General features: G+C 41.9%; 1 protein-coding gene across 1 annotated transcript in view; it reads right to left on the bottom strand.

Annotated features, from left to right (window-relative positions):
• The window catches only part of TTN (titin), a 242,931-nt gene that overhangs the window by 28,138 nt on the left and 197,410 nt on the right, over positions 1-17,383 (bottom strand). The window contains exon 285 of the mRNA XM_065069777.1: positions 258-17,363. Coding sequence (XP_064925849.1) covers positions 258-17,363 — 17,106 coding nt within the window. The remainder of the gene's footprint in view (positions 1-257; positions 17,364-17,383) is intronic.

A 17,383-nucleotide genomic window follows, 5' to 3' on the forward strand; every position in this document is an offset into this window, starting at 1 on the left:
CCATCTGGATTCAGAAAATGTGATTTTAAATGAATTTGTATATTAGAAACATTTTAAGTAAATGCAAGTAAAATTTTAAATTCAGACTATTATTTAGCTCTTTTTCTTCTCTAAAACCACAGACATACCTTCCACGTTATTTTTTCTTCTACTGTAAATAGATTTAATACTTTTTATATTATTTTGAAGTAAACATTTTAAAACATGTATTGTTTTAAATATTAACAAATATCAAATATTCTTCTTAGTAAACTCACCTGTTATTTTTGTTCCTTCCTTGGTCTCAGAAGGCACTCCAACACCATACTCATTTTCTCCAGAAACCCGGAAGTAGTAAATGGCACCTTCTTGCAAATCAGTCACTTTGTAGGACAGGCGATGACAGTTGTTTGTCACAGTGACCCATGCTTTTTTGCTAGCTTCTCGTTTTTCAATAACATAGTTCTTTACAGGTGCCCCACCATCATTTTCAGGAACATCCCAAGATAACACAGCAGATTCTTTAGTTACATCTTTTGTTGCAATATTAGATGGTGGGCCAGGAGTATCAAGAACTTTGACAATTAAAGTCAAGGTAGCAGTGTTCAGGATGTTTTGCAATGTTAATGTGTATTTTCCTGAATCATTTCTTGTTGCTTTTTCAATAGTAAGAGATGTGCGATTATCTGAAGTATCAATGCTTGCTCGCGTGCGGAGATCAGTGTCTGGTTTGTTCCACGTTACATTTGGGACTGGTTTGCCTCTGAAAGGAACAGTCATTGTGAATGATTCACCAGCCTTTACAATTAAAGTCTTCCGCATTTCACTGTCAATATCAAAGGCAGGTTCTTCTTCTCTTTCTTTTGCCACCTCAGGTTCTGAGACATCACTTGGTTCACTGACACCCATTTTGTTAATGGATTTCACTCTAAAGACATACTCAGAGCCTGATACTAAGCCTGTTACGGTGTATTCTGTGCCTCTTAAGTTCTGAACAGCAGTTGTCCAGTCAGTTTCATCAGTTTTCTTGTATTCAACTGTATATCCTGTTACTGGCGCACCTCCATCGAACAGTGGCTTTGTCCAACCAATTGTGATATTTGTCCTTGTAGAATCCATAATCCTAGGTTTAGATGGGGGAGATGGGAGGAAGATTGGATCTTCTGCCCGTATCAATGGTGTGGTTTCACTTGGAAGACTAAGGCCAGCAGCATTTTCTGCATAAACCCGGAATTCATATTCACATCCTTCACGAAGACCAGATGATTTCACCCTTAAATCATAAACTGGCTTTTTGTTTACACGAATCCACCTTAGGCTAGTTTTCTCACGCCTTTCAATTACATATCCAGAGATCTCATTGCCTCCATCAGACTCAGGTCTTGCCCAGCACAGAGTTATCGAATCTTTGCTCACACTTGTGATCTCTAAAGATGTAGGTGGACTTGGAACTGTAAATGGGTCTAGGGCTTTGACAGCCACACTTTCTAAAGGCTCACCAACACCATATTTGTTAACTCCCATTACTCTGAAAATATACTCATTGCCCTTCAGTAGTTTTGTCACTTTACAGGATGTTGTTTTAAGCTCTGCTTCACAGAGTGTCCAGGCAATTCTGCTGGTCTCACGTTTTTCTACAATGTAATAATCAATGTCTGCACCACCATTTTCTTGAGGGGGTCCCCATGATAAATGGCACTTTTCAGCAGTAAGGCCGTTTATTTCTAATGGGCCTGCAGGTGGGCCAGGTCTATCAAGTACTTTGCAATTAATTGCCAAAGATTTTGTTCCTGCAACATTTTGTAATGTTAGTACATACTGTCCTGAATCACCTCGGATACAGTCTTTAATGGTTATTGCAGTAGTGTGATCTGTTGAGGCTATTTCAACTCTAGCTTTTCCTTCAAGCTCCTTGCCATCTTTTGTCCATGAAATCACTGGTATTGGCCGTCCTGCAAGATCAGCATTGACTTTGAACACTTCTCCAGCTTTCACAACTACGACATCCCTGAATTTGGCATCCACCATAATTCTTGGAGCCTCTACATCATCTTTTACAGTCACAGGTCCAGTTGATTCAGATGGTTGACTGAAGAGTCCAGCAGCGTTCTTAGCAATCACGCGGAATTCGTATCGCTGGTCTTCTGTAAGTCCACCTACGTCAAAGTATGTTTCTTGGACATTAGTAAAATTACATTTTAACCAACGACCATCTGGTAATTCTCTGCGTTCAATAATATATCCTGTTACTTTAGCTCCACCATCATATTCTGGTTTAGCCCATTTCAATGAGACACTTGTTCTTGTAATATTGGTCACTTCTGGCTGACCAGGAGGATCACATGGATCTCTTGCAGCAACTGGTTCACATGATTTACTGCACTTGCCTATTCCAGCAATGTTTTCAGCATACACACGATATTCATACAGCAGTCCTTCATCAAGACCTGTAACTTTCATTTGTGTATCAGTTATAAGGCTCTTGTTGACTTTTGTCCAAAGAATGCTGCTTCTTTCTTTACGCTCCAAGTGATATCCTAGTACACTGCTACCTCCATCATTAACTGGTACCTGCCAAGTTACAATCATGAAAGCTTTAGTTGCATGTGCCACCTGAGGAGTTCCAGGTGGTCCTGGAGGCTTAAATGGATACTCAGCCACAACAGAAGGAGAATTAGCATAAGTGCTTTTCCCATAGCGGTTTTCTGCACAAACACGGAACTGATATTCAGAGCCAGTGGTGAGTCGAGATACTTTAATTGATGTTCTAGCAACTGCTGCAGATACTACATCCCACGTTGTTGTGGTAGTGTCTCGCTTCTCCACAATGTAATTGCTAATATGGCACCCACCATCATATGCTGGAGGCTTCCAAGACAGAGTTACACTATCAGCACTAACTTCATCAATATGTACATCAGTTGGTGGTCCTGGTCTGTCAAGGACAACTATAGTTAGAGAAGCTGTTGTTGATCCGGCAGTATTTGAAAGATGTAATTCATAATGTCCCAAATCTTCATCTGAAGCTTCCTTGATGCACAGTGAAGTTGAAGTCTTTGATGTCTGAACATTTACCCTGGTTGTCTCTTTCAAGGGATTCCCATCCTTCTTCCAGCTAATTGTTGGAAGAGGTCGCCCTCTGAATGGCACATCAATCTTTAGATCATCTCCAGCTTTCACAGTGAATGTGTTGAAAAGGAGCTCAGCAGATGGCTGGATTTCAATATCTTTTGCAATGACTGGGACACCAAGTTCTCTTGGATCACTTTTTCCTTTTTCATTAACAGCAATCACTCTGAAACTGTATTCTTCTCCCATACTTAAGCCTGTTATTGTTGCTTCTAATATTTTCACCTGTGTGCATGCACTCCATTTTGTACTTCCTTTAGATTGCATTTCTACTATATAACCAGTAATTTTACTGCCACCATCGCTCTCTGGCTTTTCCCATTTAAGTGAAACAGAGTTGCGAGTCACATCAACAAGAACAACCTTTGCAGGTGGAGAAGGTGGTTCAGAAACCTTAATTGGGTCAGGTGTTTCTGCTGGTAAGCCAACTCCATATTCATTTACAGCTAGAACACGGAAGTAATAACTACATCCTTCTTGTAGTTGTGTAATTTTGAAGGAATTCTTATTGCAGTTGTTTGTAATTGTGGCATATGCCTTTCTTGTGGATTCTCGCTTTTCAACGACATAGTTGGTAATTTTAGCTCCACCATCAATAAGTGGTGGTTCCCAGGCTAATGTTACAAAATCTTTCTTTACTTCTCTGATTGTCAGGTTTATAGGTGCACTAGGTGTGTCAAGTACTCTGACATTAACAAACGCTGATTTTTTGCCACTGTTGTTCTCTAATGTAAGATTGTATCTGCCACTATCAAATCTATTCACATTGTCAATGACCAGCATTGTATAGGAACTGGTGACTTCAATCTGGGCTCGCTCACTAATTGTTCCTTCTGCTTTCTCCCATTTAACTTCAGGTTCTGGTCTTCCTTTGATAGTGACAAACAGGCGTAATGTACCACTAGCACGTACAGTGACTACTTTTCTGAGATCTGCATCGAGTTCAATTTCAGGAGGTTCAATCTTGTCTGCTGCTATGACTGTACCAGGTATAGTAGCAGGTTCTCCTACTCCTTCTGAGTTGATGGCACAGATGCGGAAGTTGTACTCCTGGTTCTCTTTAAGTTTTGTTACAGTGAACTGATTTGCTTGTAGGCCTGCTGGTGGGGTGCAGGTAGTCCATTCATCAGCAGCAGCTTCTTTTGCTTCTACTACATATCCCTTAACTGGAGCACCACCATCATAAATGGGCTTACTCCAGGCAAGGGAAACTGATGACCTGGAAGTGTCTGTAACCTTTGGATTGCTTGGTGGACCTGGTGGATATAACACATCACAAGCACGATAGAAAATGGATGGCTCACTGGGTTCCCCTACCCCTGCAGCATTTTCAGCAGAAACTCTAAATTCATAGAAATGCCCATCAGTAAGACCTGTTACTCGGAATCGCAAGTCTGAGAGCCTTTTCTTATTGCATTTGGTCCACCGGATACCATCTTTGTCTCGTTTTTCAAGTATGTAACCTTCAATTTCAGCTCCCCCATTGTCTTCTGGGCGACCCCATGTTACCACCATAGAATCTTTAGTGATTGCTGAAACTTCAGGTGTCGAAGGAGGACCAGGGGGTTTGTATGGATTACGAGCCACAATTGGCTCAGATTCCAAGGGTTCACCAGTTCCATATTTGTTCACTGCCATTACACGGAAAATGTACTCATTGCCAGCAAGGAGTCTAGTTACTTTGTGGCTTAGAGCCTGCACATCTGTTGCTACTTGTGTCCATGAAAGTCTGCTTGTCTCTCTCTTCTCAATGATATAATGTGAGATATTAGAACCGCCGTCATGTAAAGGTGGAGCCCATGCCAAGTAGCATTTTTCTGCAGTGACACCTGTAACATTCAAAGGTCCTTCTGGAGGTCCTGGCCTGTCGAGCACTTTTACAGTGATTGGTATAGATTTTGTGCCACCAACATTTCTGAGGTTAAGAGTATAGTGACCTCCATCTACTCTTATACAGTCTTTGACAGTAAGAGTTGTTTTCTGAATGGTAGATTTGATTTCCATTCTTGCAGTTGCTTCTTCAAGGTCTTTACCATCTTTTGACCATGTAATGTCAGGAATAGGTTTGCCATGGATATCAGCTTCAAGAACAAAGGTTTCTCCAGCATGAACAACAATTACATCTTTGTATTTAGGATCTAGGGAAGCCCCTGGTGCTTCAATTTCATCTCTGGCAGTAATGGGCCCTGTACTTTCAGATGGTTCACTCAAGCAACCTGCTGCATTTCTTGCAATTACTCTAAATTCATATCGTTGGTCTTCAACAAGACCGCTTACTGTAAATTCTGTTTCCAATACATTTGTAAAGCTGGCTTTCATCCAACGACCATCTGGTAGTTCTTTCTTTTCTACAATATAACCAGTTACTTTACTTCCACCATCATATTCTGGTTTTTTCCACTTCAGTGTGATATTATTTCTTGTAACAACAATGGCTTCTGGGCGGCCAGGTGGGTCACAAGGATCTCGGGCAACATACAACTCTGATACTTTGCTGACTTTGCCAATGCCAACAATGTTTTCAGCAGAAACTCTGAACTCATATTCAAGACCTTCTTCAAGGCCATCTGTTTTATATTTGGTGTCTGCAATGAGTGACTTGTTCTGCTTTGTCCAAAGAATGCTGTTCTTATCTTTACGTTCAAGATGGTAGCCAAGAACTTTGCTTCCTCCATCATTAACTGGTTCATGCCATTCTACAATCATATGGTCCTTGGAAGCTGCTGTTACAAATGGGGTTCCAGGTGGCCCAGGCACTTTGTAGGGGTACTGCACAACAACTGGTTTAGAATCCAAAGGAGAGCTCTTCCCATATCTATTTTCAGCAGAAATCCTGAACTGGTATTCAGAACCTGTTTTAAGCTTTGTTGCTTTGATAGTTGTTCTTGCAACAGTTGCTGACACAATGCTCCATGTAGTAGTGCTTGTGTCACGCTTTTCTACTATATAGTTGCTTATCTGACAGCCACCAGTATAATCAGGTGGATCCCATGATAAAACAACAAAGTCTGCACTAACTTCATCAAAGCGAACAGGTCCTCGTGGTGGGCCAGGCTTTTCCAGCACAATTATGCTCAGGTGCTCTGTTGCTGTACCTGCTGTGTTTGTTGCTGTTACTGTATATTTCCCAAAGTCGTCTTTGTTGCTTTCTTTAATATTTAAGATAGTTGATGTTGATGTATCCTGAATATGTAATCTGGTTGTCTGTTTCAGTGGCTGCTCATCTTTTGTCCAAGTGATAGTAGGTTTGGGTCTACCTATAAACGGTACTTCTACCTTCAGATCTTCTCCAGCCTGTACACTGTATGTATTAAACATCAGTTTGAAACTCGGTGCAATTGTCAAGTCTTTAGCTATCACAGGAATTCCAAGTGCTCTGGGATCGCTTTTGCCTTTTTCATTGTAGGCAATCACATGAAATTGATATTCCTGTCCTGGACTCAAACCAGACACCACTGCATTGCACGTTTTCGTCTCACTGACAACACTCCATTTTTCTGCTCCTTTAGGCAGCATTTCAACAATGTATCCCAAAATTCTGCTACCCCCATCATGTTCAGGTTTTTCCCATGTAAGGGATGCACTTCTCTGAGTCACATCGGTGAGTGTTACTTTTCCAGGAGGCAGAGGTGGCTCTGAGGCTTTGACAGCATCCGTGGTTTCAGCTGGAACACCAATTCCAAATTCATTTTCTGCCATAACTCTGAAGTAATAAATTGCTCCCTCTGTAAGGTTTTCAACTTTAAAACTTGTCTTGCCACACTTAGCACTTACATTTGCAAATGCCTTCCTGGTTGACTCACGCTTGTCTATTACATAGTTCTTTACTTTTGCACCACCATCAATAAGGGGTGGTTCCCAAGATAACACAGCAGAATCCTTCTTTATATCTTTTACCACTAAGTTTTGTGGCGGTCCTGGTGTGTCCAAGACTTTTACCGTAACAAATGCAGATTTAGAACCGCTGCTGTTCTCCAACTTAAGGATGTACTTTCCAGCATCATTTCTATCACAGTTGTCAATTGAAAGTTGTGTGTAGTTTATGCCTTTATCAATCTGAACCTTTTCTGTGAATTCACCTTCTTCTCGAGACCATGTGATGTCAGGTGTTGGTCGTCCCCTGAATGGTATGTGAATCCTAGCAGACCCACCAGCTCTAACCACTATCCCTTTCCTTAGCTCTGAATCAATATCAAGTTCTGGAGCTTCAAGTTTGTCTTCAGGTTTAATAGTACCAGGAACTGACGCAGGCTCTCCAACACCAACCTTGTTGAGGGCACACACTCGTAGTTTATATTCTTGATGTTCCGTAAGCTTTTTGATTTCAAATCGAGTGGCACGTAGACCTGTCTGTGGAGTAACAAGTGACCATTCATCTTCATCTGCTTTACAAATTTCTACAATGTATCCCTGGATTTCACAACCACCATCATAAATCGGTTTACTCCAACCAAGTGTAACTGAACTTTTGGTGGTATCCACAACGTGCGCGTTTGTAGGAGGACCAGGCTTGAACATGGGGTCACAAGCTTTAAAGTAAGGAGAAACTTGGCTTGGTTCACCCACTCCAGCAGCATTTTCAGCAGAAACTCTGAATTCATATTCATGATCCTCTGTTAATCCTGTAACTCTTAATCGCAAATCTGTAATTCGGCGTTTATTGCATTTTATCCATCTGATGCCTGCTCGGTCTCTCTTTTCTACAATGTAGCCTATGATTTCACTACCTCCATCGCTATCTGGCCGGCTCCAGCAGACAGTCATAGAATCCTTTGTGATGTTAGTAATTTCCAAGGCCTTGGGGGGTCCAGGAACCACAAATGGATTTTTCATCATTACTGGCACAGATTCTAATGGCTCACCAACCCCATATTTGTTAACTGCCATAATACGGAAAACATACTCATTTCCTTCTAAAAGTTTTGTTACTTTCAGCATTGTGGGTAAAACTTCTGAAGCAACAACAGTCCATGCCAGGCGACTAGTTTCTCTCTTTTCTACAATGTAATGAGAAATATCACTGCCACCATCATGAAGAGGAGGAGCCCACGCCAATGAACATTTTTCAGATGTAACTCCTGTCACTTGGACTGGGCCCTCTGGAGGTCCTGGCCTGTCCAGAACTTTTACATTTACTGGTACTCTCTTTGTTCCTGCAACATTAGAGGCTTCTAAAATGTATTGTCCACCATCGACTCTAATAGCATCTTTTACAATAATTAATGCACTGAAATCTGTGTTCTTTATTTCACATCTAGCAGTTTCCTCAAGCTCTTTATCTCCTTTGTACCACTTAATGGTTGGTAGTGGCTTTCCATGAACATCAGCTTCAAGTCTGAATGTTTCACCAGCGTTTACAACAATTACATCTTTGTACTTTGGATCCATTGAAATTCGTGGAAGTTCAACTTCATCCCTTGCTGTTATTGGTCCTGTACTCTCAGAAGGTTTACTTATTGCACCTGCAGCATTCTTTGCAATTACTCTGAATTCATATCTTTCATCTTCAGTAAGCCCAGTTACAGTGAACTGAGTTTCAATGATATTTGTGAAGCTAGCTTTCATCCAGCGACCATCTGGTAAGTCACGTTTCTCTACAATATAACCAGTAATCTTACTTCCACCATCATATTCTGGTTTGGTCCACTGTAGAGTAATAGAGCTTCTTTTTATTACAATAGCTTCTGGGCGACCTGGAGGATCACACGGGTCACGAGCTACGTAGCACTCAGAAACTTTACTTGTTTTGCCTACACCAACAATATTTTCTGCAGAAACTCGGAACTCGTATTCAATTCCTTCTTCAAGGTTATTTGTCTTAAAACTTGTGTCCTGAATAATAGTCTTGTTCACTTTAGCCCATAAAATGCTGTTTTTCTCCTTTCTCTCAAGATGGTAGCCCAGCACTCTGCTGCCACCATCATTTATTGGTTCATGCCACTGTACGACCATGGAGTCTTTCGTAACTGTTGTCACAAATGGTGTGCCAGGAGGTCCTGGTTCCTTGTAGGGGTACTGTGCTACAACCGGTGCAGATTCCAATGCGAAGCTCTGCCCATATCTGTTCTCAGCAAATATTCTGAACTGGTATTCTGAACCAGTTTTCAGTTTAGTCACCTTCAGTGTAGTTCTTGCAACAGTAGCCGAAACTGTTTCCCATACAGTGGTTGTTGTATCTCTCTTGTGAACAATATAGTTGGTGATCTGGCAGCCGCCTGTGTATGCTGGGGGATTCCACGACAGGGTAATACTTTCTGCACTTATTTCATCAAACTTCACAGGTCCTACTGGAGGGCCAGGTTTGTCCAGAGTTATGATCTCAACACAGGCAGACTTTTGCCCAACAACGTTTGCCACAGTGATTTCATAAGTGCCACTGTCCTCTTTGCTAGTTTCTTTAATATTCAATATAGTGAGATCAGCCATATCACTAACATTGACTCTTGTTGTCTGCCGTAATGGCTGGCCATCTTTTACCCAGGTGACAGTTGGTTTAGGTCGACCTGCAATTGGTACTTCTACTTTCAGGTCTTGTCCCACTTGGATACTATAACTGTGAAAAGCAGGTCTTACATCAGGTTCAATCACCAGGTCTTTGGCAACAATTGGGACTGCAAGTGCCCTAGGATCACTCTTGCCCTTTTCATTTACAGCCATTACCCTAAAAAGGTATTCTTCCCCTTGAGTTAGGTTAGTAATAACTGCTTCAAGTGTTTTTACGCGAGCACACTCTGACCACTTATCACTACCCTTTGCTTGCATTTCAACAATGTATTGTATGATTTTGCTGCCACCATCATGTTCAGGTTTTGCCCAGCTTAGTGAGACACTGTTTCTTGTGACATCATCCACTGTTATCTTCCCAGGAGGCTGCGGAACTTCAGCAACTTTAATTGGGTCACTTGTTTCTGCAGGGAGGCCAATTCCATATTCATTTTCAGCAGAGATTCTAAAGAAGTAGTAGCAGCCCTCCTGAAGTTGATCTACTTTCCATGAAGTCTTGTGGCAGTTTGTTACAACAGCTGCATATGCCTTTCTTGTTGCTTCACGCTTTTCAACAATGTAATTCTTTATTTTTGCTCCACCGTCCAAGAGAGGAGGCTCCCATGAAAGCGAAACAGAATCCTTAGTGATCTCCCTGATTTTTAAATTAACAGGTGCACTTGGGGTATCCAGTACTCTTACACTGACAAAGGCAGACTTTGTTCCACTGCTGTTTTCTAAAGTCAGAGTATACTTCCCCGTATCAAATCTGTTAACGTTGTCCAGAACAAGGGAAGTAAAGCTGCTAGTGGTATCAATAATAGCTGTCTCTCTGATCTCACCATCTGTTTTACCCCATTTTACTTCAGGTGTTGGACGACCTCTGATGGGAACAAACAATCTTAAGGAACCTCCTGCCCTCACATTTACAATCTTCCTTAATTCCATGTCAAGGTCAAGGTCTGGTGCCTCCATCTTTTCTTCCACAACAACAGAACCTGGAACATCTGCATGCTCCCCAACTCCCACTTTATTAACTGCACATATGCGGAACTTGTATTCATGTTTTTCCACTAATTTTTCTACTTCTATGTGAGTATTTTTAATTCCACTTGGAGGGGTACAAATTGCCCATTCACCATCACTTACATCACATTTTTCCACAATGTACCCCTGAATTTCAGAGCCACCATCATAGATAGGTTTACCCCATGAAAGGAAAACTGAAGATCTTGTAATATCCACAACTTTAGGATTATTGGGTGGACCTGGCTTGTAAACAGGATCACACGCTTTGTAGTAAGTGGAAGGTGGGCTTGGTTCACTAAGACCAGCAGCATTTTCAGCTGAGACTCTGTATTCATAATCATGATTTTCTATAAGACCAGTCACTCTGTATCGCAATTCACTTATCAGGCGCTTGTTACATCTTGTCCAGCGAATACCTTCCTTATCTCGTTTTTCAAGGACGTAGCCTAGGATTTCACTACCGCCATCTGAGGCTGGCCTTTCCCATACAACTATCATCGAATCCTTGGTAATGGCTGTGACTTCTGGTGCCTTTGGTGGAAGCGGCACTACAAATGGATTCTTTGCGAGTATTGGTTCGGACTCAAGAGGCTCACCAATGCCATATTTATTCACCGCCATGATGCGGAAAACATATTCATTTCCTTCTAAAAGTTTTGTAACTTTGCAGTTTAGGGTTTGCACATTAGAATCAACAACTGTCCACACCAAGCGACTGGTTTCCCTTTTTTCTACAACGTAATGTGAAATATCACTACCACCATCTTGTAGCGGAGGTTTCCATGACAGCATGCATTTTTCAGCAGTGATGCCTGTAATCTCAGCAGGTCCTTCTGGTGGTCCAGGTCTATCAAGAACTTTGACGTTAACAGGAACTTTCTTTTCACCTGCAACATTCTTTGCCAGTAGTACATACTGACCACTGTCAACCCTAATGGCATCCTTCACACTAAGGCTTGTTGCAAAATCAGTACTTTTTATTTCCATACGAGCAGTGTTTGTCAGTTCATGATCACCTTTTAGCCACTGAATGGAAGGTATTGGTTTGCCACGAACATCAGCGTCAAGCTTGAATGATTCACCAGCATGCACTACAATAGTGTCTTTGTATTTTGGATCCATACTTATATGAGGTGGCTCTACTTCATCTCTTGCTGTAATTGCCCCTGAGCTCTCAGAGGGTTCACTGAAAACACCAGCAGCATTTCGCGCTATGACACGGAACTCATACCTCTGGTCTTCAACTAGACCAGTTACTTCAAACTGGGTATCAATGACATTTGTAAAGCTTGCCTTCATCCAACGACCATCCGGTAGCTCCTTCTTTTCAACAACATAGCCTGTGATCTTACTTCCACCATCATATTCAGGTTTCTTCCACTGAAGTGTTACAGAGCTTCTTGTGACAATTATAGGTTCTGGACGACCTGGAGGGTCACATGGGTCATGTGCAGTATAGCATTCAGATCCTCTACTTGCCTTTCCAATGCCCACTATGTTTTCTGCATAAACTCTGAACTCATATTCAAGACCTTCCTCAAGGCCTGTTGTTTTAAATTTTGTATCTGGGATAGGTGTTTTATTCAGCTTAGCCCACAGAATGCTGTTTCGTTCTTTGCGCTCCAAGTGATACCCAATGATCTTGCTACCACCATCATTGACTGGTTCATTCCATTGTACCACCATGCTGTCTTTTGTGACATCTGTTACAAAAGGTGTCCCAGGTGGGCCGGGAACTTTAAATGGATATTGGGCTATGATTGACTCTGAAGTAAGATAGGTACTCTTCCCATATCTGTTTTCAGCTGCGATTCTGAACTGATATTCACAGCCAGTCTTTAATCGACATGCTTTTATAGTTGTTCTTGCAACAGTGGCTGACACAATCTGCCAAGTGGTGGTGGAAGTGTCTCTTTTTTCTACAATGTAATTATTGATAGAGCTACCACCATCATACTGGGGTGGTTCCCAGGAAATGGTAATACTATCTGCTGTTACGTCATCTACTTTTATTGGTCCAGTTGGAGGTCCTGGTTTATCAAGGACAACAATATTTAGTGTTTCAGCTGCTTCACCTGCAGAGTTTGTAAGTTTAACTAAATACGCCCCCACATCTTCTCTGCATGCTTCTTTTATTGTTAACACTGTGTTGTTTTCTGAACTTTCTGCATTTACTCTTGTAGTTTGCTTCAATGCCACGTTATCTTTATGCCAAAACACTGCTGGTTTGGGTCGGCCGACAAAAGGAACGTCAACCTTTAAGTCCTCTCCTGCTAGAACACTGAAAGTGGTAAACAGTAGTTTGAAAGCTGGTGGAATCACAAGATCTTTTGCAACAACTGGTATACCCAGCTGGCGAGGATCGCTGATACCTTTCTCATTCTGAGCTGAAACACGGAAGGTGTATTCTTCACCTTGGATCAATCCTGTGATAGTGGCTTCAGTAACTTTTACTGTAGCACAAGTTGACCACTTTTCACTGCCTTTGCTTTGCATTTCTACAATGTATCCCAAAATTCTGCTACCACCATCATGTTCAGGCTTTTCCCAAGACAAGGATACACTATTTCTTGTCACATCCAACAATGTTATTTTCCCTGGTGGAAGTGGTCTTTCTGATACTTTTATGGATTCTGAAGTTTCAACTGGAAGGCCTATTCCATACTCATTTTCAGCTAGGACTCTGAAGTAGTAGTTGCAGCCTTCTTGCAGTGAATCAACTTTCCAGCTGGTTTTGTGGCAATTTGCATTAACAGTTGAATAAGCTTTTCTTGTTGATTCACGCTTTTCAACAATATAATTTTTTATTTTAGAGCCACCATCTATGAGAGGAGGCTCCCATGTAAGAGTAACTGATGATTTTGTAACTTCTTTTATTTTCAAGTCTTGAGGTGCTCCTGGGGTATCAAGAACTCTGACATTAACAAATGCTGACTTGCTACCTGAGCTGTTTTCAATTGTCAGTATGTATTTGCCGCTATCAAATCTATTTACATTTTCAACAATAAGTAGAGTATAAGAGCTTGTTGATTCAATGCTTGCTCTATCCAAAGATTCTCCATGTTCTCTTGTCCATTTTACTTCAGGTGCTGGTCTTCCTTTAATTGGGACAAAGAGCCTTAGAGTACAGCAGGCTCTAATAGTGACAACTTTACGTAGTTCTGCATCCAGTTCAATCTCTGGTGGTAGCATTCTTTCTTCAGCTTTTGGAGTCCCAGGAACAAGAGCAGGTTCTCCAAGACCTTCAGAGTTCATAGCGTATATCCGTATTTTATACTCTTGATTTTCTTTCAGGTCAGTGATGGTAAAAGATGTGGCCTTTAGACCTATTGGTGGAGTTACAATCTTCCACTCATCTTCTTCAGGCAGTGCAATCTCAACCATGTAACCTGTGATCTCTGAACCACCATCATATATTGGTTTGTTCCACGCTATTGTAATTGAGGACTTGCTGCTATCCAAAACACGGGGATTACCTGGGGGACCAGGCTTAAATACAGTATCACAGGCTTTATAGAATGGACTTGTTGGGCTTGGCTCACTGACTCCAGCAGCATTTTCAGCCATGACTCTGTATTCATATTCATGGCCTTCTGTCAGTCCAGAAACTTTATAGCGTAAGTCAGTAACAACTCGTTTGTTACATTTCACCCACCGTAGGCCAGCCTTGTCTCGACGTTCCACAATATAATTAGTTATTGGGCTTCCACCATCAGAATCAGGATGGCCCCAGCAGACAACCATAGAATCTTTTGTAATTGCTGTAACTTCAGGTGTTTTAGGTGGATCAGGTGGCATGTACGGATTTACTGCAAGAACAGGCTCTGATTCCAGAGGCTCTCCAACTCCGTATTTGTTAACAGCCATAACGCGGAAGACGTACTCATTGCCTTTCAACAGCTTAGTAACCTTCACTTTAGTTAATGGAACTTCTGTGGCTACAGCTGTCCATGCCAATCTACTGGTTTCACGTTTTTCAACTACATAATGGTCAATCTTTGCTCCTCCATCATCCAGTGGAGGTAGCCATGACAGCACACATTTTTCTGCAGTGACTTCAGACACAGCCAAAGGCCCTTCTGGGGGACCAGGTCTATCAAGAACTTTAACGTTGAAGATATGCTTGGCAAAGCCACCGGGATTTGTTGCAGTAAGCGTATAGGCACCGCCATCTCTTCTTGAAGAATCTTTATTGATAAGAACAGTAGAGAAATCTGCTATTTTTATTTCTAATTTTGCTGTGTCTTCAAGTTCTTTTTCTCCTTTTGTCCATGTCATAGCTGGTGGAGGGCGGCCTGAAACATCAGCCTCAAGTCTGAAAACTTCACCTGCTTTCAGCACTAAGGTGTCTTTGTATTTAGCATCCACCCTTATCTTCGGTGGGTCAATGTCGTCTCTACAAGTTATTGCATCTGATGGCTCGGAGGGCTGACTAACAGCTCCACCAGCATTCCTAGCAATCACACGGAATTCATAGGCAGCATCTTCTGTCAAACCGCTTACAGTGAATTCAGTCTCTAGTATATTGCTGAAATTAGCCTTCAGCCAACGACCATTAGGAAGGTCTCTTTTTTCGACAGTGTAGCCGGTTATCTTAAAACCTCCATTATATTCTGGTTTAGTCCACTTAAGTGTAACTGCATGTCTTGTAATGTTCAGAGGTATCGGCTTACCAGGTGGATCTATTGGGTCTAGGGCAAACACAGGCTCAGATGGCTTGCTTGGCTTACTCTTCCCAGCCAGATTTTCTGCTATAACACGGAATTCATACGCAATGCCATCAGTAAGTCCAGTTGATTTAAAGATATTGCCTGATATCAGCATTTTACTTACAGTCTGCCAAAGAATGCTATTTCGTTCTTTTCTTTCAACGTGATATCCCAGAATTGGGCTTCCACCGTCAGTAACTGGCTCATGCCAGCTAATGGTCATGGTTTCCTTGGTGACTGCAATCACCTGAGGAGTGCCAGGAGGCCCAGGTACCTTAAATGGGTAGTTGGCAACAACAGACTCTGAAGTAATGGCTGGACCAATTCCATATCTGTTTTGAGCTTTAACACGGAACTGATACTCAACTCCAGTAGTAAGACGAGTGGCTTTAAATGTAGTGCGTATCACTGTGGTTGCCAGTTCAGTCCATGTGGTACTGTCAGTTTGACGCATTTCTACAACATAGTTACTTATTGGTACACCACCATCATTCAAAGGAGGCTCCCATGAGAACGTAAGAAAGTCACATGATATTTCATCAAATTTGATTGGTCCAGTAGGAGGTCCAGGTATGTCATGAACCTGAACTGTGATTACTTCACTAACTTCTCCAACAATATTTTTAGCTGACAGTGGATATTGACCACTATCACTTCGTTTACATTCATTGATGGTTAGTATGGTTGCAGTTGCTGTATTTTCACAATTTACCCTTTGTGTTTGCTTGAGTATCTGGTCTTCTTTCTTCCAAGTCACAGTAGGCCTTGGACGACCAAGCACAGGGATTTCAATCTTGATGTTGTCACCAGCTTTGGCAATTACTGTTTTCTGGTAGATACCACGGAGGTCAAACTCTGGTAGCATTGTCTGCTCCTTGATAATAACTGGCCTGCTTTCTCTTGGGGCACTTCTTCCAGCACTGTTAACTGCCATAACCTGGAATGTATACTCTTCATTTTCAGTCAGATTCTTTACTACACAGTCCAGCGTTTTTACAGTGGTGATGTGTGCCCACTGGTTGGTTCCTTTTCTCTGTGCTTCAATTACATACCCAGTGATCTTGCTGCCACCGTCATGTTCTGGTTTTGGCCAAGCCAGGCTAACTGAGTTCCGTGTTACATCCATAATATTAAGGCTCTCAGGTGGGGATGGTGCCTCAGAAGCTCTTACTGGCTCTGTGGTTTCAGCTGGTTCACCAATACCGTACTCATTTTCAGCCAGCACTCTGAAATAGTATTCGCTCCCCTCAGCCAAATTAGGAATCCTGAAGGAACACTTTTGGCAGTTAGTTGAGACTGTTGAATATGCTTTCCGAGTTGATTCACGTTTCTCGACAATATAGTTTGTTATACGTGAACCACCATCTATCAGAGGCATATCCCATTGGAGGGTGATGCTGTCTTTGGTTATTTCTCTAGGCTTAAGGTTTATTGGCGGACCTGGTGTATCCAAGACTTTCACATTTACAAAGCCAGTCTTCTTACCAGCAGCATTTTCAAGAGTCATTACATACTTTCCTGCATCATATCTGGTGCACTCTGTGACAATCAAGAGTGTGAAAGAGTCTGTATTTTCAATACTGGCACGTCCTTTGAGTGAAACATCATCTTTTGTCCATGTAACTTCTGGAGTTGGACGTCCTTTAATTGGCACAAAAATTCGAATAGTTAATCCAGCTCTAACAACAAGTGTTCTTCTTAGCTCAGCGTCTAATTCAAAGTCAGGAATCTCTTCCCGGTCTTGGATTTCCACACTTGGAATTATTGCTGGTTCACCAACACCCGCAGCATTCATGGCGGAGATTCTGAAATTGTATTTGGCTCCTGTCTGCAGCTGAGCAACAACAAACTGAGTGATTCTTAAAGCAGTCCCTGTCGTGTCTTTTATCCATTCCTCTTCTCCTTCCTTTTGATGCTCTACTATATAGCCAGTGATGTCCAGACCACCATCATAGTGAGGCTTGCCCCAGGCTAAAGATGCGCTTGTCTTTGTAGTATCAGTCACTCTTGGATTTGAAGGTGGACCTGGTGGGTCTGAAAAGTGAGGAAAATAT

The sequence above is a fragment of the Columba livia genome, chromosome 7, assembly GCF_036013475.1.
Source record: "Columba livia isolate bColLiv1 breed racing homer chromosome 7, bColLiv1.pat.W.v2, whole genome shotgun sequence".
NCBI classification, from domain to species: Eukaryota; Metazoa; Chordata; class Aves; order Columbiformes; family Columbidae; genus Columba; species Columba livia.